Genomic DNA, 19,962 nt, shown 5'->3' with positions numbered 1-19,962 from the left:
TGGCTAATGTTTTGCTTTTTAGTAGAGACGGGGTTTCACCGCATTGCCCAGGCTGGTCTCGAACTCCTGAGCTCAGGCAATCTGCTCGCCTCAGCCTCCCATAGTGGTGCAGTGGTGCAGCTCACCATAGCCTCCAACTTCAGCCTGGATGCACTTCAGTCTAGGTGACAGAGCAAGACTCTGTCAAAAACAAAACAACAAACAACAAAACAAACAAACAAAATTTTACATTGATTTATTAAAATAACATAAGCTATTGTTGGCTATACATTTTTCTTTATATCACTAATTTCAGGAACAAGAAAGTAATGGGTGAGACTCACATTGCCCAACTTGTGGTAGCATTTTAGGTAATTTATTAGTCTAGAAACTACAGAAATGAAAAAAAAAAAACCCACCAAAATGTATTTATTTATTTAGAGATGGAATTTCAGTCTTGTTGCCCAGGCTGGAGTGCAATGGTGCGATCTTGGCTCACTGAAACCTCTACCTCCCGGGTTCAAGCGATTCTCCTGCCTCAGCCTCCCGAGTAGCTAGGATTACAGGCATCCACCACCACACCTGGCTAATTTTTTGTATTTTTAGTAGAGACGAGGTTTCACCATGTTGGCTAGGCTGGTCTCGAACTCCTGACCCCAGGTGATCCACCCCTCTCGGCCTCCCCAAGTGCTGGGATTATAGGCGTGAGATACTGTACCTGGCCCCAAATTTATTTTTTGCTTATTTATTTTTTATTTATCTTAACTTTTTTAGAGATAGGTTTTCTCTCTGTTGCCCAGGGTGAAATGCAGTAGCCTGATTATAGCTTGTTGCAGCCTCAAACTCCTGGGCTTATGTGATCCTCCCATTTCAGCCTCCTGAGTAGCTGGCATTACAGGCAAGAGCTGAGTTGCTGCCTCTGTCAAAATGCCTTGAAACAATTATTCCTGGGTATGGCTGAGAGGGATATGACTGAAGGCTCTTGATCAAGTCTCTCTGAGCCTGATAAATTTTGCATACCTTACATTCCTCAGGCTATTCTGAGCCACTTTTCTTTCTTACCCTTAATGCCCATCTGATTGTGGTCAAATCCATTGTTCTAACTCATTTTAGAAGCAGAATACCTCTGTAGATGATGAAAAAAACCTTCTTAATTCAGTGTGTAGACTCTGTCACTTTTTTTTTTTGAGACGGAGCCTTGCTCTGTCGCCCAGGCTGGAGTGCAGTGGCACGATCTAGGCTCACTGCAAGCTCCGCCTCCCGGGTTCATGCCATTCTCCTGCCTCAGCCTCCCGGGTAGCTGGGACTACAGTCACCCGCCACCCACACCCGGCTAATTTTTTGTATTTTTAGTAGAGACGAGGTTTCACCATGTGGCTAGGCTGGTCTCGAACTCCTGACCCCAGGTGATCCACCCCTCTCGGCCTCCCCAAGTGCTGGGATTATAGGCGTGAGATACTGTACCTGGCCCCAAATTTATTTTTGCTTATTTATTTTTTATTTATCTTAACTTTTTTAGAGATAGGTTTTCTCTCTGTTGCCCAGGGTGAAATGCAGTAGCCTGATTATAGCTTGTTGCAGCCTCAAACTCCTGGGCTTATGTGATCCTCCCATTTCAGCCTCCTGAGTAGCTGGCATTACAGGCAAGAGCTGAGTTGCTGCCTCTGTCAAAATGCCTTGAAACAATTATTCCTGGGTATGGCTGAGAGGGATATGACTGAAGGCTCTTGATCAAGTCTCTCTGAGCCTGATAAATTTTGCATACCTTACATTCCTCAGGCTATTCTGAGCCACTTTTCTTTCTTACCCTTAATGCCCATCTGATTGTGGTCAAATCCATTGTTCTAACTCATTTTAGAAGCAGAATACCTCTGTAGATGATGAAAAAAACCTTCTTAAATTCAGTGTGTAGACTCTGTCACTTTTTTTTTTTTGAGACGGAGCCTTGCTCTGTCGCCCAGGCTGGAGTGCAGTGGCACGATCTAGGCTCACTGCAAGCTCCGCCTCCCGGGTTCATGCCATTCTCCTGCCTCAGCCTCCCGGGTAGCTGGGACTACAGTCACCCGCCACCCACACCCGGCTAATTTTTTGTATTTTTTAGTAGAGATGGGGTTTCACTGTGTTAGCCAAGATGGTCTCGATCTCCTGACCTTGTGATCTGCCCGCCTCAGCCTCCCAAGTGCTGGGATTATAGGCGTGAGATACTGTACCTGGCCCCAAATTTATTTTTGCTTATTTATTTTTTATTTATCTTAACTTTTTTAGAGATAGGTTTTCTCTCTGTTGCCCAGGGTGAAATGCAGTAGCCTGATTATAGCTTGTTGCAGCCTCAAACTCCTGGGCTTATGTGATCCTCCCATTTCAGCCTCCTGAGTAGCTGGCATTACAGGCAAGAGCTGAGTTGCTGCCTCTGTCAAAATGCCTTGAAACAATTATTCCTGGGTATGGCTGAGAGGGATATGACTGAAGGCTCTTGATCAAGTCTCTCTGAGCCTGATAAATTTTGCATACCTTACATTCCTCAGGCTACTCTGAGCCACTTTTCTTTCTTACCCTTAATGCCCATCTGATTGTGGTCAAATCCATTGTTCTAACTCATTTTAGAAGCAGAATACCTCTGTAGATGATGAAAAAAACCTTCTTAAATTCAGTGTGTAGACTCTGTCACTTTTTTTTTTTGAGACGGAGCCTTGCTCTGTCGCCCAGGCTGGAGTGCAGTGGCACGATCTAGGCTCACTGCAAGCTCCGCCTCCGGGTTCATGCCATTCTCCTGCCTCAGCCTCCCGGGTAGCTGGGACTACAGTCACCCGCCACCCACACCCGGCTAATTTTTTGTATTTTTTAGTAGAGATGGGGTTTCACTGTGTTAGCCAAGATGGTCTCGATCTCCTGACCTTGTGATCTGCCCACCTCAGCCTCCCAAAGTGCTGGGATTACAGGCATTGAGCCACCGTGCCCAGCCCCAGCCTGTCACTTAAACTGACAAGACAGATTAACAGTAGAAAAATTTTATTTTGCATACATAATGAGGCTTCACAAAAGAGAAGTGAAAACCCAAGTAGGAGTTTAAGGCTGGGGGCTTATATACCATTTAACAAGGGGTGATACATTGTGAAGAGAATAGAATTGTCAAAGGAAAAGGGAGCTTTGGGATTATCAGGGGAGGGAGTAAACAGTGGGAAGGTGATTAGGAAATGTCTGGCGAGTAAGGTTTGTTATGCAGTCTCAAGTTCTCTCTGGTGATAATACATGTCCTCAGACAAGTATTGTGGGGGAAAGAAAAGAGAGATCAGGCTGTTACTGTGTCTGTGTAGAAAAAGGAAGACATAAGAAACTCCACTTTGATCTGTACTAAGAAAAATTCTTCTGCCTTGAGATGCTGTTTTCTGTAACCCTAGCCCCAATCCTGTGCTTGCAGAAACATGTGCTGTATTGACTCAAGATTTAATGGATTTAGGGCTGTGCAGGATGTGCCTTGGTAAAAATGTTTGCAGGCAGTATGCTTGGTAAAAGTCATCACCGTTCTCCAGTCTCAAGTACCCAGGGACACAATGCACTGCGGAAGGCCACAGAGACCTCTGCCCAAGAAAGCCTGGGTATTGTCCCAGGTTTCCCCCCAACTGAGACAGCCTGAGATATGGCCTCGTGGGAACGGAAAGACCTCCATCCCCCAGCCCAACACCGGTAAAGGGTCTGTGCTGAGGAGGATTAGTAAAAGAGGAAGGCCTCTTTGCAGTTGAGACAAGAGGAAGGCATCTGTCTCCTGCTCATCCCTGGGAATGGAATGTCTCGGTGTAAAACCCGATCATATATTCTACTTACTGAGAGAGGAGAAAACTGCCTTATGGCTGGAGGTGAGACATGCTGGCAGCAATACTGCTTTTTACTGCATTGAGATGTTTGTGTAAAGTCAAACATAAATGTGGCCTATGTGCACATTCAGGCACAGCACCTTTCCTTAAACTTATTTATGACACGGAGTCCTTTGCTCCCGTTTTCCTGCTGACCATCTCCCCACCATTACCCTGTAGTCCTGCCACATCCCCCTCACCAAGATAGTAGAGATAGTGATCAATAAATACTGAGGGAACACAGAGACCAGTGCTGGTGCAGGTCCTCACTTGCTGAGTGCCGGTCCCCTGGGTCCACTTTTCTCCTCTATACTTTGTGTCTTATTTCTTTTCTCAGTCTCTCATCTCCACCTTGCAAGAAATACCCACAGGTGTGGAGGGGCAGGCCCCCTTCAAGTATTAGAGTAGAAAAGTTTCCTTCTCTTCCAGGTAGGGGAGAGGTGGAAGCCTTTAAAAATGGAATTTTTTTTTACAAAAGCAAAATGTATGCCCTGCTTTTTGGCAGGAAAGGGAGGTCAGAGAGATCCTCATATGTCTGCTATTTCTAATTTCTTTTTTCTTTTTTTTTTGAGATGGAGTCTCACTCCCATCACGCAGGCTGGAGTGCAATGGTGCGATCTCGGCTCACTGCAACCTCTACCTCCTGACTTCAAGTGATTCTCCTTCCTCAGCCTCCTGAGTAGCTGGGATTACAGGTGTGCCCCACCATGCCTGGCTAATTTTTGTATATATATATTTTTTAATAGAAATGGGGTTTCGCCATGTTGACCAGGCTGGTCTCAAACTCCTGACCTCAGGTGATCCACCTGTCTCGGTCTCCCAAAGTACTAGGATTACAGGTGTGAGCCACTGCACCATGCCTGCTATTTCTAATTTTTCAACTGCTCAAAATAATCTAATATGCTAAAATAAAATATGCTAAAGTGGCATATATTGGGATGGCACATTCAGATCCCCTTTACATCTCAAACTAACTCTGATAGAGATTCTAGCCCTCCCTAGGCTCATTAGAAAAGAAGTTCTAGAAACATTAGAAACATCTCAGTCATTTAAAATTCTCCAGCCTAGGAAGGTTCAAGTTAAGCCTTCCAAACAATTGGAGTTCACTGTGGCCTACCATCTGCAACTTTTTCATGCCATACACTCGTTTCTGATGGACACATCTAGTTCTGTCTTAAAATACAAGACAATACTGAAGACACACAAACCTATACATCCAACTTAGACTCTGATACTCCATGGTTGGATTTCTTTTTATTCACTGAACAGCTCTTTCGGAAGCCCTCAGACAACTCTAAATCAAGCCTGCCTCTCTTTAGGGATTCCTTATCTTGGTTAATGATATCTAGAAAAATAATTTGTTTAACACAAGTAAGAAACTAGGATGCAGTTTTATCTTTTCTTGTTTCCTTTCTTACTTACTTTCTTTCTGTCTCCCTTCCCTTCCTCCTTAACTATAACATTAACTCTAATTATATCCATGTGAATACTTCAGGCTATATTACTTATCGCCATCTACATATGTACTCCCTTTTCTGGGAGAAGTTGTATCTTTGCTTTCACTTTCCTCAGCAGAAGTTCCCCGGGTATGTCTATCCAGAAAGACCCTCTCTGTGTTCCCCACATTTTCTGGTAAAGAAGAGACTCTCACAAGGCCTCTTAGTGGTTTGAAATAGCACCATAACATTCATGGATTCGGGATACACTGTGTAATTGGAGCTCTGCTTTCACAAGGCCAGGTTCACACTTGAAAGATTCTCCCTGGGGCCTGAAAGCTTGAAGGGATGAGTAACTCCTCCCAACCCTGAAGATCGAGAAAGAGGCCGTCGTGTACTACATAGCAGTCATGTTAGACTGGGACACTTCCTGTTTACAGAGGACTATAAATCCCCTGTCCCGTCTTCACTTGGGGCTGATCCCATTTTAGGCCTCAGCCCACCTGCACCCACATGCTCATTAAAACAGCATGTTGCTCCACACCACCTCGTGCTGTCTGTTGGCGTGCTCTCGGGGTTCAAACCGATATACGAACCTTACATCTGGTGCCGAAACCCCAGAGAGGCTCTGTGGACCTACCCCTCCACCCTGGAGAACAGGGCACAGCAGCAGGACAAACGAAGCTCCTCAGCCTCTAGTCGCCTCTCTGTGCATGCACATTGGTCACTGATCTTGCCTACTGGTAAGTTTCCCTGGGAGTCCAGTTAACAAGGGAAAAGCTGCATGGCCTCTCTTTCCTACAGTCTGAAAATCCAACGTTGGTCCAAAAGGCTCCAGCATGTGCCAGGTACTGGCTGATCATCTGATCATCTGGCCTTAGGGAGATGCCTCTAAGCCATTTGATCCCGTTCCAGGAATGAAAAACGCAGCGGTGATGATCGCTCCTTTTATCGTCTCCCTTTGGCCATCCAGGATGGTCTCCTTTTTCCCTGTTCTCCTGAGTCTACCCTCTGTTATGGGAAACTCCCGGTCCTCCATTCCAAAAAACAGCCCTCTAGGCTGCCTCATAAAAAGCCTGCAAACCTTAGGCCTCAGGCAAAATATCCACCCTAAGTGCCTTGTCTTTTTTTGCAATTCAGTCTGGCAACAATACGAATTGGATAATGGGTCCAAATGGCCCGCAAATGGAACATTCAACTTTACAATTTTAACTGACTTAAGCAATTATTGCCAATGACTAGACAAATGGGAAGAAATTGCTTATGTCCAGGCCTTTTTACACTCAGATCACAACTCGACCTCTGCAATTCTTGCTCACCTGTTCAAATCTTTCTCCTCCATTCTCACTGCCCTGATTGCCTTTCTCCTCCCAACTCCACCTCTTTTTCCTTGTTAGATGCAGCACACTGCTGTCCACCCCTCCCAGCCCCTACCTCTTACTCTCAGCCCTCTTCTTTAGCCCAAGCCTCCTCGTCTTCCCAGCCACCATCTTCCCAGCAGCCATCTTCCCAGTCAGCAGTATCCCCTTCTTTTCCTACACCATCCCCTCCTCAGGACAATTCTAGTATTTCCTGTACCCATTCTCCTCCCCACTGCCCTCTCCTGAGGCTTGTAAACCCATCCCACCACCTTACGCCCCTATCTATCCTCCACTGCCTGTTAACCCCCCTCTCCCCTTCAAACATTCAGCAGGAACCACTTCCAGGTTCTTCCTGCTCTCCCGTCCACACTCCACACTCATTCAGGTGCCATGTTTGGCCCATGCCCCACCCTTACTTCAGCGCCTGTGCTAGAGTGCCCCCTTCAGGAAGTAGCAGGAACTGAAGGTATTGCTAGAGTTCACGTTCCCTTCTCCCTCACAGATCTCTCTCAAATTAGCAAAAGACTCCGTTCATTTCCAGAAGACCTGACCTCTTATATTCGGGAGTTTCAGTACCTTATCCACTCATAGGAACTAATCTGGCATGACCTCTACATTGTCCTCTCTTCCACCCTCACCCCAGACGACCAGGACCATATCTGGACCCTAGCTCAGGCGCATGCTGATGCAATTCATCACCAAGCTCCTGCCCAGCCTACTGGCACACAGGCAGTATCCAACCAGGATCCCCACTGGGATTATCAAGCCAGGGCCTCTGGACAGCGCCATTGAGACCACATGATTGTGTGTCTCGTTGCAGGACTCAAAAAGGGTGCCCATTAAGTGATAAACTATGAAAAACTTGCAGAAATCACCCAAGATCCTGATGAAAAAACAGCCCTTTTTCTCTCTGTTTAACTGAAGCCATAAGAAAATATACCAACCTAGACCCAACCAGCCCAGAAGGAACCACTATTTTAAACCTTCGGTTCATCTCCCAATCCACCCCCAATATTTGGCGCAAGCTTTAGAAGTTTAACAACAGCCCTCAAACCCCACAACGAGACCTTCTTAATTTAACCTTCAAAATCTTTAACAATTGTGATGAGGAAAGTAAATGGCAAAAACACGCAGAGTTTCAAATGCTTGCCTCCGCCATCAGGGGCCCTGCAGGCCCACAGGGCCGCACCTCCACACAGAAGCCTCCTAGTTATCCAGCTCCACCTGGCACCTTTTTCAAGTATGGCAATGAAGGCCACTGGTCCAGACAATGCCCAAACCCAGGTAAGCCCACCAGGCCATGCCCTCTCTCCGGAGGACCCCATTGGAAGTTGGACTGTGAGCGGCCCCTGCAAGGACCACCTCCATGCCTTCCTGAGCCAGCCAAAACCTCCTACTCAGATCTCATAGGCCTTGCTGCTGAAGACTGACGGTGCCCTGGAACGGACGCCCTGGCAACTACCATAGCTTCATCCAAGACAAGGGTAACCCTGATGGTGGCAGGTAGGCCAGTATTTTTTTTAAATTAATATCAGGCAACCTACTCTGCTTTACCTAATTTTTCAGGACCCACCCAGTCCTCCCAAGTTTCTGTTGTGGGAATTGACGGACAAGTCTCCAAACCCCGAGCCATCCCTCCACTCTTCTGCTCCCTGCACACCTTTTCCTTCACTCACTCTTTTTTAGTCCTGCCCTCATGCCCAACTTCATTCATAGGCAGAGACATCCTTTCAAAGCTCCACACTATTCTCTACTTCCACATTCCCCATAGTACCCAGTATATCAACCCACACCCTCTGGGGCATCTAACTTTCTTCTACTCCTCCAACTTCCCACCTTAAAACATGCAACTTTTCCTTATCCCCCATCCGTAGTTAACCCCACTGTTTAGGATACTTCCACACCCTCAGTCGCAGAATACCACACCCCCATCTGCTTTACTCTTAAAGAGCCCACCCAGTTACTATCACAGAAGCAGTATCCCATCCTCCAAGCAGTTCTTATAGGCTATCATTTCTCACCTCCTCGCCAGTCACCTACTCCACCCAACAAACTCCTCTTTTAACATACCTGTTCTACCTGTTAAAAAGCCAGATGGAACTTACCGCTTAGTCCAGGACCTCAGGCTCGTTAACCAAGCTGTACTCCCAGTATGTCCAGTAGTTCCTAACCGGTATACTTTACTTTCTGCAATTCCCTCCAATACCACTCATTTTTCTGTTTTAAACCTAAAGAATGCTTTGTCTTCACAATTCCCTTACATCGATTCCCCAAACTTTTGCCTTTACGTGGGAAAACCCCAACACCCACCTTTCACGTCAGCTAACCTGGTGCATACTACCTCAAGGTGTCAGAGACAGCCCCCACCTTTTTGGACCGGACCTTGCTAGCGACCCCTCTACCTTATTCCTAAAACCATCTACTCTCCTTCAATGTGTTAATGATCTGCTCCTGTGTAGCCCCTCTCAAAGAGACTGCAACACCCATAACTATCTCTCTTTTAAACTTGGCAGAACAGGGGTATTGGGTCTCCCCTAAGAAAGCACAAATATGCACCCCCTCAGTCACCTATCTAGGCCTCTTACTCCGTGAACCTGAAGGCTCACAACTGACCGCATATCCCTCCTCCAGTCCCTCCCACCTCCGCAAACTAAGCAAGAAATTCTCTCTTTTCTAGGACTAGGATATTTTAGGCTCTGGGTTCCCTCCTTCGCTCTACTTGCCAAACCGTTATACCAAGCCACTAAAGGCCCTCTCCATGAGCCTTCAAACCTGTGCAGTCTCTTATCTAACCTTTCCATCCACTCCAGAAGGCTCTCATTTCAGCCCCCGTCCTCACTCTCCCAGACCTCACCAAACCTTTCTCCCTCTATACCGATAAACAGCATGGAGTTGCACTAGGTGTTCTAACCCAGTCTAAGGGACCCACCCTCCAGGTTGTTGCCTACCTCTCCAAACAGCTCAAAGCCACAGTTCTCAGATGGTCTGCCTGCCTCCAAGCACTGGCGGTAGCTGCTGTCTTCACCCTTGAAAGCCTAAAACTATCTCTTCATGCCAACATAACAGTTTATTCAACCCATAACATCAAAGACATGCTAGCTCACTGCAGTGTACTAAGTCTCATCTCTGCCCCACAGCTCCTTCAACTGTATGCTCTATTCATAGAAACCGCCCAAATCACCATGCTAACCAGCTCCCGTCTAAATGTGGCCACGTTCTTACTTGAAGCTACAACTGCCCAAGACCCTGTATGCTTCTGTGTGAACACTGTTCAAACCTTTCTTATACCTTTTCCAAACCTAACAGACCAATCCCTTCCAGGTGCCTCCTTTACTTGGTTTGTAGATGGTGCTCTTTCCTACATCAAGGATGCTGGCATGCTGGCTAAGCTATAGTGTCAACTCTCCACACTACTGAAGCCAATCCGATCCTCCTAGGCACCACGTCCCAAAAAGCTGAACTCATCGCCCTCACTTGAGCTCTCACTCTAGCAGCCAGACAACATATCAACATATATTCAAATTCTCATTATGCATTCCCCATAGTACACTCACACTTGTCCATCTGGAAAGAATGGGGTTTCCTAACTGCAAAAAACACTCCTGTCATAAATGGCTCTCTCATCAGCAAACTCCTTCAAGCTGCCAGGCTCCCACAGAAACTTGCCATCATTCACTGCAGGGGCCACCAAACCCCAGACAATCCTGTATCAGCTGGAAATGCGCTAGCAGATCAGGTAGCCAAACAAGTAGCCTTACAACCCGTGCAAGGCCAGTTTCTGTCCCTGTCCTTGTTCTCTCCTCTCTACTCCTCAGAAGAAAAGGAGGACTTCTGAGCCCAAAACCTTCAAAAGCAAGGATCATGTATATCGAGGAAGGGCACTTCGTTCTTCCTCATACTGAAAGCCTTCCTCACCTCCAAAGCCTCCACAACTCTTTTCATGTTGGTTACAACCCTCTCTTGCAACTTCTCCACGCTATTCTCACTTGTCCTCACCTCTCCAGCCATGTTCGAGAAATTACCCAGTCCTGCTCTATCTGCCACTCAGTGTCACCCCAAGGCTCCCTCCAGCCACTGCCTTTTCCTACCCACCAAGCCTGGGGCCAGGTACCCGGGCAAGATTGGCAAGGAGACTTCACTCACATGCCGCCCGATAACAGCTCCGCTATCTTCTAGTCTTTGTCTGTACTTTCTCCAGGTAGGTAGAAGCTTTCCCAACAACTTCAGAAGGTGCAAATATCGTCACACAAACTCTCATCGTGCATATAATTCCCCGTTTCAGACTCCCAACATCCATCCAGTCCGATAACAGGCCTGTCTTCATCAGTCAAATTACCCAAGGCATCTCTACATCCTTAAGAATAAGGTAGGTTCTCCACACACCCTACAGGCATCAATCTTCAGGCAAAGTTGAAAAAATTAACTCTGTCCTTAAAGCCCAACTCACCAAGCTGGCTCTAGAAACCCACCAGTCGTGGACAAAAAAAATCTCTCTTTCACCCTCATGAGACTCTGCGCAACACCAAAAGCACCCTCTTTTTATAGTCCCTTTAAATTAATCATTTATGGCCAAACTTTTGTCCTAGGGTCGCCACCCTTACCAGACTCTGAGCCACTCAGGAATTACCTCCCCTCCTTAATCCAGACACGGTCTTTTATTCGTGAAGAAGTAAATGAGGCCATGCCTCTCCCTATCGACACCTCCTTGTCCCCTCAACTGTCTTGCAGGCACAGACGTGTTTATCTGCCAACCCGACCCTCACCAAAAGCTACAACTGAAGTGGACAGACCCCTACACCATGACACTCAGCAAGCCAATTGCAGTTAAGAGTCCAAGGATTTCCTGACTGGTTCCATCGCACCAGGGTCAAGCTCACCCCCAAGGCTACTCCTCCCTCCAAAACATTAACAGCGGGCAACATCCTCAGAGTCCCTGTTTGTGTATGATAACTTAAACAGAGAAAAACAATCCTTAAAGGTAGGAGGAAGCCAAAGATGGCAAGAGGACGAATGGCCTTTGCAACAGATCATCGAATATTACAGTCCTGCCACTTGTTCATGGGGTTATCGCACTCCCATATATATGCTAAATAGAATAATTAAGGCTACAGGCAGTTCTAGAGATAATCACTAACCAAACTGCCTCAGCCCTGGAAATGCTCATGCAACAACAAAGCAAATGTGCACGGCAATTATCAAAACAGGCCAGCACTAGACTACTCATTAGCAGAAGAGGGTGGGGTCTGTGGTAGGTTTAATATCTCTAATTGCTGTCTTAACATAGATGATAACGGAAAAGCGGTTCTAGAAATCACTTCAAACATCAGAAAAGTAGCCCATGTACCAGTCCAAACCTGGAAGGGATGGGACTCAACAAACTTTCTAGGAGGGTGGTTCTCTAATTTAGGAGGATTTAAAATGCTGGTAAGGACAGTAATCTGACAGCTGACTCCATCTTGCTTCTAACCTGACAAGCCACTCTTGGCTCGTTCCTGGGCATAGGTCAAGCTAACTATGGGAGAAATTTAGCTTATAGTTTAATCTTAAAACAAGGAACATAATAACCCTTTCCCCAAACTCTCCCATGTAGTTCAGGAACCGAAGAAATCATCTTTGTAATACTAATGAAAGTACACAATATTAGAATTTTGGGAAGTGCCTAAATTCTGCTAATACCTATGCATAGTTAAATGACAACAAGTCACGGTTTACTACTCAGGAGTCACATAAGGGTAGTCACAAGATTTGTAACTTCCTTAATTGCTACTATAGATAACATTGCCATTGTAAAACCTAAGACTGGTGTTTGAGATATTTTTGAGACTTTGCATTTCCATTGGAACAATTGACATCCAGACCAGTGATCCCTACCCAGGAACTGACTCAGTGCACAAAGACAGCTTCAAAACCCTATGGTTTCATCCCCAACCCAACCAATCAGTAGTCTCCATCCCCTAGCCCCATGCTTACCAAACTATCCTTAAAAAATCCTGTCTTAAGAATTCTCAGAGAGATGGATTTGAGAATGAACTCCTGTTCTTCCACTTGGCCAGCCCTGCAATTATTAAACTCTTTCTTTGCTGCAAAAAGCCGCTGCTCTCAGTGCATTGGCTTTTGTGGACAATGGGCAAGATGAAACCGTTGGGCGATTACACCCACCCTACACAAAATGACATTCTCTAAAAACTGTCATATCTATTATCTGTTCTCCTAAAGGACCATTTATCTTCTAAAAAATCATTTGTGGCCAGCATGGTGGCTCAGGCCTGTAATCCCAGTACTTTGGGAGGCTGAGGTGGGTGGATCACAAGGTCAGGAGATTGAGACCATCCTGGCTAACATGGTGAAACCCTGTCTCTATTAAAAATACAAAAAAATTAGCCTGGTGTGGTGGCGGGCACCTGTAGTTCCAGCTACTCGGGAGGCTGGGGCAGGAGAATGGTGTCAACCCAGGAGGCAGAGCTTGCAGTGAGCCGAGATCACGCCACTGCACTCTAGCCTGGGTGACGGAGCAAGACTCCGTCTCAAAAAAAAGAAAAAAAAAATCATTCGTATTTCCTTAAGTGCTCCTCTGCCCTGCCCCATCTCCTTAATGACATAGGATTTTTCTCAGCTGCGTTGCCAGCCAGAGGTCTCTGGCTGGTGATGCCCTACTCAGGCCTTACTGGAGCCCAGGCTAACCACAGGAGATGCCCTGTCTACTCGGCTCACTGGGCTGTGCCTGGCATGCCCTCTGGTGCAGATACTGTGGCCACCACAACCTTGCACTCAGCCCCTGGCAGGAGGGGTATATGAGCTAGTGAGTGTGGGGTTCCGCTGGTTGCTCCAAGCACCAGCACAGGAGCAGGCTCTGTGTGGGACTTGTGGCTAGACCAGGCATGTTGCAAGTGACTCCTATGGTGGACTCTGGCATCCAGATGAGGGGAATGTGATGGCACCCAAACAGGCATGCCTGTGACTCCAAAGCCCCAGAGTTGGTGTTACAACATGCGAATAGGTTTCAGTCCTGCCCTCTGCAGCCCGAAATATGTCAGCGTGTTAACAGCTCTGTCAGTCCTGTGGTCTCGCTCTGGCCTACAGCTCCAGGACTGGCTTGGCCCAACAGCTGCTTCCCATGTTACAGCCTTCTTTGTACCCGCATTAGGTGGGTCCCAAGTTCTTGTCCTGCATTCAAGAAGAATGAGGTTACACTGACAATCAAAAAGTGAGGAGGGCAGAGAAGAGTTTTATTGAGCCACAAAACAGCTCTCAGTGGAGAAGGGATTCAAGGGTGGTCCCCCACCAGAAGTTGGGTGGTCTCTCTCCCAATGTGGCTGGGTCCGGGGCTTTTATAGGCTCAGAATGGGGCAGTGTGTGCTGATTGGTTTGTGCATATGCGAAAAAGGCTAAAACAAAGGCACCACTCAAAGGTGGGCACAACTGTGTAAAAAACCAATTAGGGAAGGGCAGGTATATGTGAAATAGGTTAAGTGTGGGGATCAATCAGAGGAAAGTGCACTAGGTGAAGTGTGTGGATCAATCAGAGGGAAGTGCACTAAATGGGAAGAGAGATTCTTAATCCGGTCTGTGGATTTATTGGAGACTTGTAGCTTGGCTTTCATGCTTTAAACTGTCTTTGGTTTGAAGGTGGGGTTTCACCAGGGACCCACCCTTGTCTCCCTAGGATTTGTCTGCCTCTTGCCACTATCATCAAGATGGTATATAAAGTCTCAAATTTCACCACACTTTTGGATATTCGGTTCTTTCTATGATGCCTCCATGCACATTAGATTAAAAATTTAAAAACTTGGCCTGGCGCGGTGGCTCATGCCTATAATCCCAGCACTTTGGGAGGCCGAGGCGGGTGGATCACAAGGTCAGGAGATTGAGACCATCCTGGCTAACACAGTGAAATCCTGGCTAACACAGTGAAACCCCGTCTCTGCTAAAAAATACAAAAAATTAGCTGGGTGCGGTGGCAGGTGCCTGTAGTCCAAGCTACTCAGCAGGCTGAGGCAGGAGAATGGTGTGAACCTGGGAGGTGGGAGCTTGCAGTGAGCTGAGAATGTGCCAGTGCACTCCACCTGGGAGACAGAGCAAGACTCTGTCTCAAAAAAAAAAAAAAAATTAAAAAAACTTTTATGCCTTTTCTCCTGTTAATCTGTCTGTTGTCAGATGAATTCACAGCACTCCCTGCCCAGCCACTGAATCTAAGAAGGTGGGGAAAAAGTATTTCCTCATCTATGCTGGAAAGCATGAATGTGGATTCTTGCTTTTCTAATCTATGACTTTAGAATAGCTTCTGTGCAACATCCTGACTTCCCACACAATTCACCTGTGCATACCACTTCTGTGTAAAGACTACCTTTGTTTTGTTTTGTTTTTGAGACGGGGTCTCACTCTATCACGCAGGCTGGAGTGCAGTGGCAGTGATCTTGACTCACTGCAAGCTCTGCCTCCCGGGTTCACGCCATTCTCCTGCCTCAGCCTCCCGAGTAGCTGGGACTACAGGCGCCTGCCACCATACCCAGCTAATTTTTTGTATTTTTAGTAGAGATGGGGTTTCACTATGTTAGTCAGGATGGTCTCGATAGTGATCCACCCACCTCGGCCTTCCAAAGTGCTGGGATTACAGGTGTGAGCCACTGCGCCTGGCCGGATTTTTTTTTTTGAACGTTTAAAAATGTTTCTATTGGCCGGGCGCGGTGGCTCAAGCCTGTAATCCCAGCACTTTGGGAGGCCGAGACGGGCGGATCACAAGGTCAGGAGATCAAGACCATCCTGGCTAACACGGTGAAACCCCGTCTCTACTAAAAAATCCAAAAAAAAAAAAAAAAAAACTAGCCGGGCGAGGTGGCGGGCGCCTGTAGTCCCAGCTAATGTAGTCCCAGCTACTCGGGAGGCTGAGGCAGAAGAATGGCGTAAACCCAGGATGCGGAGCTTGCAGTGAGCTGAGAACCGGCCACTGCACTCCAGCCTGGGCGACAGAGCGAGACTCCGTCTCAAAAAAAAAAAAAAAAAGTTTCTATTTTGTGCCACCTTCCTTTAGTCAATAATAACCCAAGTTTTGTTATTATTAGTATATTGGTTTAGCTAGGTTTATCTTGATAAAATTTTACAAAAATATACTTTGCGGCTGGGCACTGTGACTCATGCCTGTAATTCCAGCACTTTGAGAGGCTGAAACAGGCAGATCACTTGAGGTCAGGACTTTGAGACCAGCCTGGCCAACAGGGAGAAATCCTGTCTCTACTAAAAATACAAAAATTAGCCAGGTGTGATGGTGTGCACCTGCAATCCCAGCTTCTCGGAGCTGAGGCAGGGGAATAACTTGAACCGGGGAGGTGGAGGTTGCAGTGAGCCGAGATCATACCACTGCACTCCATCCTGGGGAACAGAGCGAGACTCTGTCTCAAAAAAAAAAACAAAAAACAAAAAACAATGCTTTTCTTTATTCTTTGTTTCTTCATCTATTTGACAAACAATGAAAGAAAATATTAAAGGCTGGGCCAGGCGCGGTGGCTCAAGCCTGTAATCCCAGCACTTTGGGAGGCCGAGACGGCGGATCACGAGGTCAGGAGATCGAGACCATCCTGGCTAACACGGTGAAACCCCGTTTCTACTAAAAATACAAAAATTAGCCGGGCGAGGTGGCAGGCGCCTGTAGTCCCAGCTACTCGGGAGGCTGAGGCAGGAGAATGGCGTAAACCCGGGAGGCGGAGCTTGCAGTGAGCTGAGATCCGGCCACTGCATTCCAGCCTGGGTGGCAGAGCGAGACTCCGTCTCAAAAAAAAAAAAAAAAAAAAAAAAAAAAAAAGAAAATATTAAAGGCTGGACATCATTTGCGATTTGTGTCCCACAGTTTGCAATCCAGATTTGACCTGGTGCCTAGAACCTGCATATACCTGACATTGCCACCCAGCACCCAACTCTACCACATCTGTATTAGTCCATTTTCGCACTGCTATGAAGAAATATCCAAAACTGGGTAATTTATAAAGAAAGAAGGTTTAACTGACTCACAGCTCTGCATGGCCTCAGGAAACTCACAATCATGGTGGAAGGCACCTCTTCAGAGGGGCGCAGGAGAATGTGTGCCAGCAGGGGAAAATGCCAATTATAAAACTATCAGATCTTGAAGACACATTCATTATCACGAGAACAGCATGGGGAAAACCACCCCCCATGATTCAGTTATTTCCACCTGGTATCACCCTTGACACGTGGGGATTATTACAATTCAAAGTGAGAGTTGGGTGGGGACATGGAGCCAAACAATATCAGCATCTCTCCTGATTTTCCAAATGCAAATGTCTTAGAGTCTCTAGCTGAGGGATATACAGTTCCTGACTTGCCCTTTCTCTGACCACCCCACAAAAAACACCATATTGGAATCAGACTGAATCTGAATGCCGGAACTAGAACACCCCCTCCTTTAGGGAAGTGAGCTCCATAACTCCTCTCCACATTCCTAAACTGGAAGGGTGATCCCTTCCCTCCAGAAGTGCTGATCCCAGCATTTTTGCTAAAATAGGAAGCTAGGGTAGAAACCGAGAGAGAGGAATGGTTGGTGGGATATTTTGTTTTTTCAAAGACTCTGCATAGTATCTTCAATTACATAAAGTGGCTGTAACTTTTCTTCTATTGACACTGCCCTCTTTCCTTTATTCTACTGCCTGCAAAAGAAGGCAATTGAAGAAGCCTCAAGTACCAGGGCAGGTTTTGGCTAGCTGAAGAAAGGGTAGGGTATAGGGGAGAAGACTGGAGGTGACCATCTTGAGAGTGGGTGAGAAGTGAGAGCCCAAAATGGGTCTTCTTACCTCTGGTGCATTTTGTGCTCTTCTCTGGTCTGACATCCGCCCAGATTCATCCAGAAAAAGATGGAAATGATTTGAACAGGATAAGTGAGGGTGAGGATTAGACATGATGAGTTCAGCTGGAGACACTCATGGTAGAGTCTGGAGGTCTCTTTGGGAGATTACTTCCAAAAGTGCAGATTTTTTAGAGAAACGAGAAAGGTTCTGGAAAGGGATGTTTTCCTTCTGCTCAATGGCAGTTTCAGGCTTCCTATAAAAAAGGAGTTTGTAGTGTCAGCATATTTGACAAATGGGGATGAGGGAAGATTCAAGAGCTTGAAATTGCACTGCACTTCCCAAAGATGGAGAAGACATCAGGGATGAATTTCAAAGGTCAAAGGTGATAGAAATGGAACTGCCCTTTGAGGATTTCACGGGGAGAGGGAACAGAGGCCTCACCATCAATCCACAAGTCCTGTGCTAGAGTCTTGCGGTTCTTATTTCCTCTACCCTCTTCCAACGATTATTCCCATATATCAAGGCCATCTGACAGAGTTAACCATCAGAATTAAACAGCAGTTCCCAGAGTTCCATCCCCTGGAGAGGTACCTAGCTGCTGGGGCAGGCCTGAAGCCTGGGTCAGGCGGCATTGTGTCTTTCACTCTCCACTGAGGTCTTGGACTGAGAGGTGTCGGCTTCCCCTTAGGAGTCTGGAGGGCTCTGACCAAGGAGAAGGGCGGAGCCCAGCCACTGGAAGGTTTGTTTCTTGCAGTGGAAGACGGCTGGCAACCCGGATGGCTTTTACTTTGTTTCCAGGGCCAGCCTAATCCGCCCGATTCTCGATCCCTATACTGCCTCCTTTTCCCACGCACATCGCAAGGGGTCGGTTGCTGTGGCCCTCGGTATGACTTCGGTATGAAAAATAAAGGTCTTCTTAAGCGGGAGAGGATTGATTTGAGGACGGAGGGTGGGAGTAGTGCCGGCAGCACTTTGTCCTAGTGGCAATGGGTGGGCAGTTATCAGTTGCAGCCTCCTCCTTTCTCAGTGCCCACGGTTTCTCATTGACAGTGCAGCTCCTTTCTCAGAGCCGGCGGATGTTCACGGACAGCACCATGGAGCCAGAAGCAGTTATTTGACCTGGTAGGTCATTTCCCAATTGCCGAAGTGTACTAGGTTCCAGTCCCTCTGGTTTCTGGAATCTGCTGGTCCCAAGCGAAACACCAATAGGTAAACCCAGCCGGCAGTTTCCGGTTAGCACTTTCGCTATTTGAAGACATTAGGAAGTTACGCGGTGGCTCCGCGCTCGTCCTTCCTCCATCCGAGGCCCGTGTCCTAAAGTCGGTGTCAGGGTGGGAGCACAAAGCGTTTTGTTGGCTCTTTCGCCAACAGCGCCGAGCGGGGTGGGGGGGGGAGGGTTTCTGTCACAGCACTTGTTGCACCGAATTTCTCGGTCGCAGAACCTCTCTTTTCCGAGGGTCGACATTTTCTCCGTGACAACACAGTTGGTTGCGCCAAAACGGATGTTGTCCTTGGGAACTCCTCCGGCTGGCGTCACTGGCAGAGTCCCGGCACCGCCATTTCGCGGAGCCGAGTTCTCTTGGTCGCGGCACAGCTTGTTCCTCGGTTCCTCCATTTTCTCGGTGGCGGCAGCGCTCTGGTAGCTGATCTGAGGGACTTGGAGTCGCAGCCAGTTGCGCAGAGTCTGGCGTTTCCGGGCGGCGGCGGCGCTGGGCAGGGGAGCCCGCCGCTCCTCTGAGCCAAGTGGCAGAGGAGCTGCGCGGGCGCCGTCTCTTCACAGCGCCGCGAGCAGCGTCCCACGGGTTCTGGCTTAGCCTCCAGAACCCACTCCCCTGGCGGCGCCGCTCGCGTCTCTGTCGCAGGCCCCTGCGGTTTCGCGCGTCGTTGGCTTCTTGGTTCTCGCAAGTTTCGATTTCGCGGTGCCTGCGATTTGTACTTCTTGTCCAAATCAATAGCCAAAATGTGATTTCTCAGCCTAAGCAAGTCCCAATTTAGGGCAAACACCGGTCTAGCCCTGGCTGCGATTTCTTGGTCCTAGAAGTCACTGTTTAGCTGTAGCAAGGCAGACTTAACTGTGGGATGGTGATTTCTTTTTCTTCGGTTCTTTTTCTTTTTCTTTCTTGATACGGGGTCCGGCTCTGTCGCCCAGGCTGGTGTGCAGTGCCGCGATCTCGGCTCACTGCAACCTCCGCCTCCTGGGCTGAAGCGATCCTCCCACCCCAGCCTCTGGACTAGCTGGGACCACAGGCACGCGCCACCACGCCGGGGTAATTTTTAGTATTTTTCCTAGAGACGGAGTTTCGCCATGTTGCCTGGGCTGGTCTCAAATTCCTGATTTCTTAGTCTGACCAAGTCAGAGTTTAGCTATTTCTTACGGTAGCAAGTTGAGATTTATTCTAGTTTGCGATTTCTAGTCATAACAATTCTGACTTTAACCATGCCTACATAATTTTAGTAGTAGCAAGTTTCTCTTTCGTAATAGGAACCCCGATTATCGCCACGCGTGCGGTTTATAACTCCTGTATTAATCTGGGTACTGGAG

The 19,962-nt window shown here is 47.4% G+C and overlaps 2 protein-coding genes across 6 annotated transcripts in view; both read right to left on the bottom strand.

Moving 5' to 3' along the window:
- ZNF131 (zinc finger protein 131) overlaps positions 1-19,036 on the bottom strand; it is a 115,830-nt gene extending 96,794 nt beyond the window's left edge. For 2 of the 5 annotated variants that reach the window (XM_033179475.1, XM_033179483.1), the window contains exon 1: positions 17,427-17,667. In XM_033179475.1, coding sequence (XP_033035366.1) covers positions 17,427-17,531 — 105 coding nt within the window. In that variant the 5' untranslated portion in view covers positions 17,532-17,667. Of the gene's footprint in view, positions 1-17,426; positions 17,674-17,861 lie in introns of those variants that run through there. The other 3 variants (XM_033179472.1, XM_033179474.1, XM_033179490.1) reach the window with 3 other exon arrangements.
- On the bottom strand, positions 16,599-19,570 carry LOC117065077. Its single transcript, XM_033179497.1, has one exon. It carries the CDS (start codon positions 19,033-19,035, stop codon positions 18,679-18,681), a length of 357 nt encoding a protein of 118 aa, XP_033035388.1. The 5' UTR covers positions 19,036-19,570; the 3' UTR covers positions 16,599-18,678.
- Positions 19,571-19,962: the final 392 nt, after the last annotated feature.

The sequence above is a fragment of the Trachypithecus francoisi genome, unplaced genomic scaffold (assembly GCF_009764315.1).
Source record: "Trachypithecus francoisi isolate TF-2019V2 unplaced genomic scaffold, Tfra_2.0 Lachesis_group2, whole genome shotgun sequence".
In the NCBI taxonomy this organism is placed as follows: domain Eukaryota; kingdom Metazoa; phylum Chordata; class Mammalia; order Primates; family Cercopithecidae; genus Trachypithecus; species Trachypithecus francoisi.
Note: the sequence above shows the minus strand (reverse complement) of the source record. Positions and strands in the feature narration are given on the sequence as shown.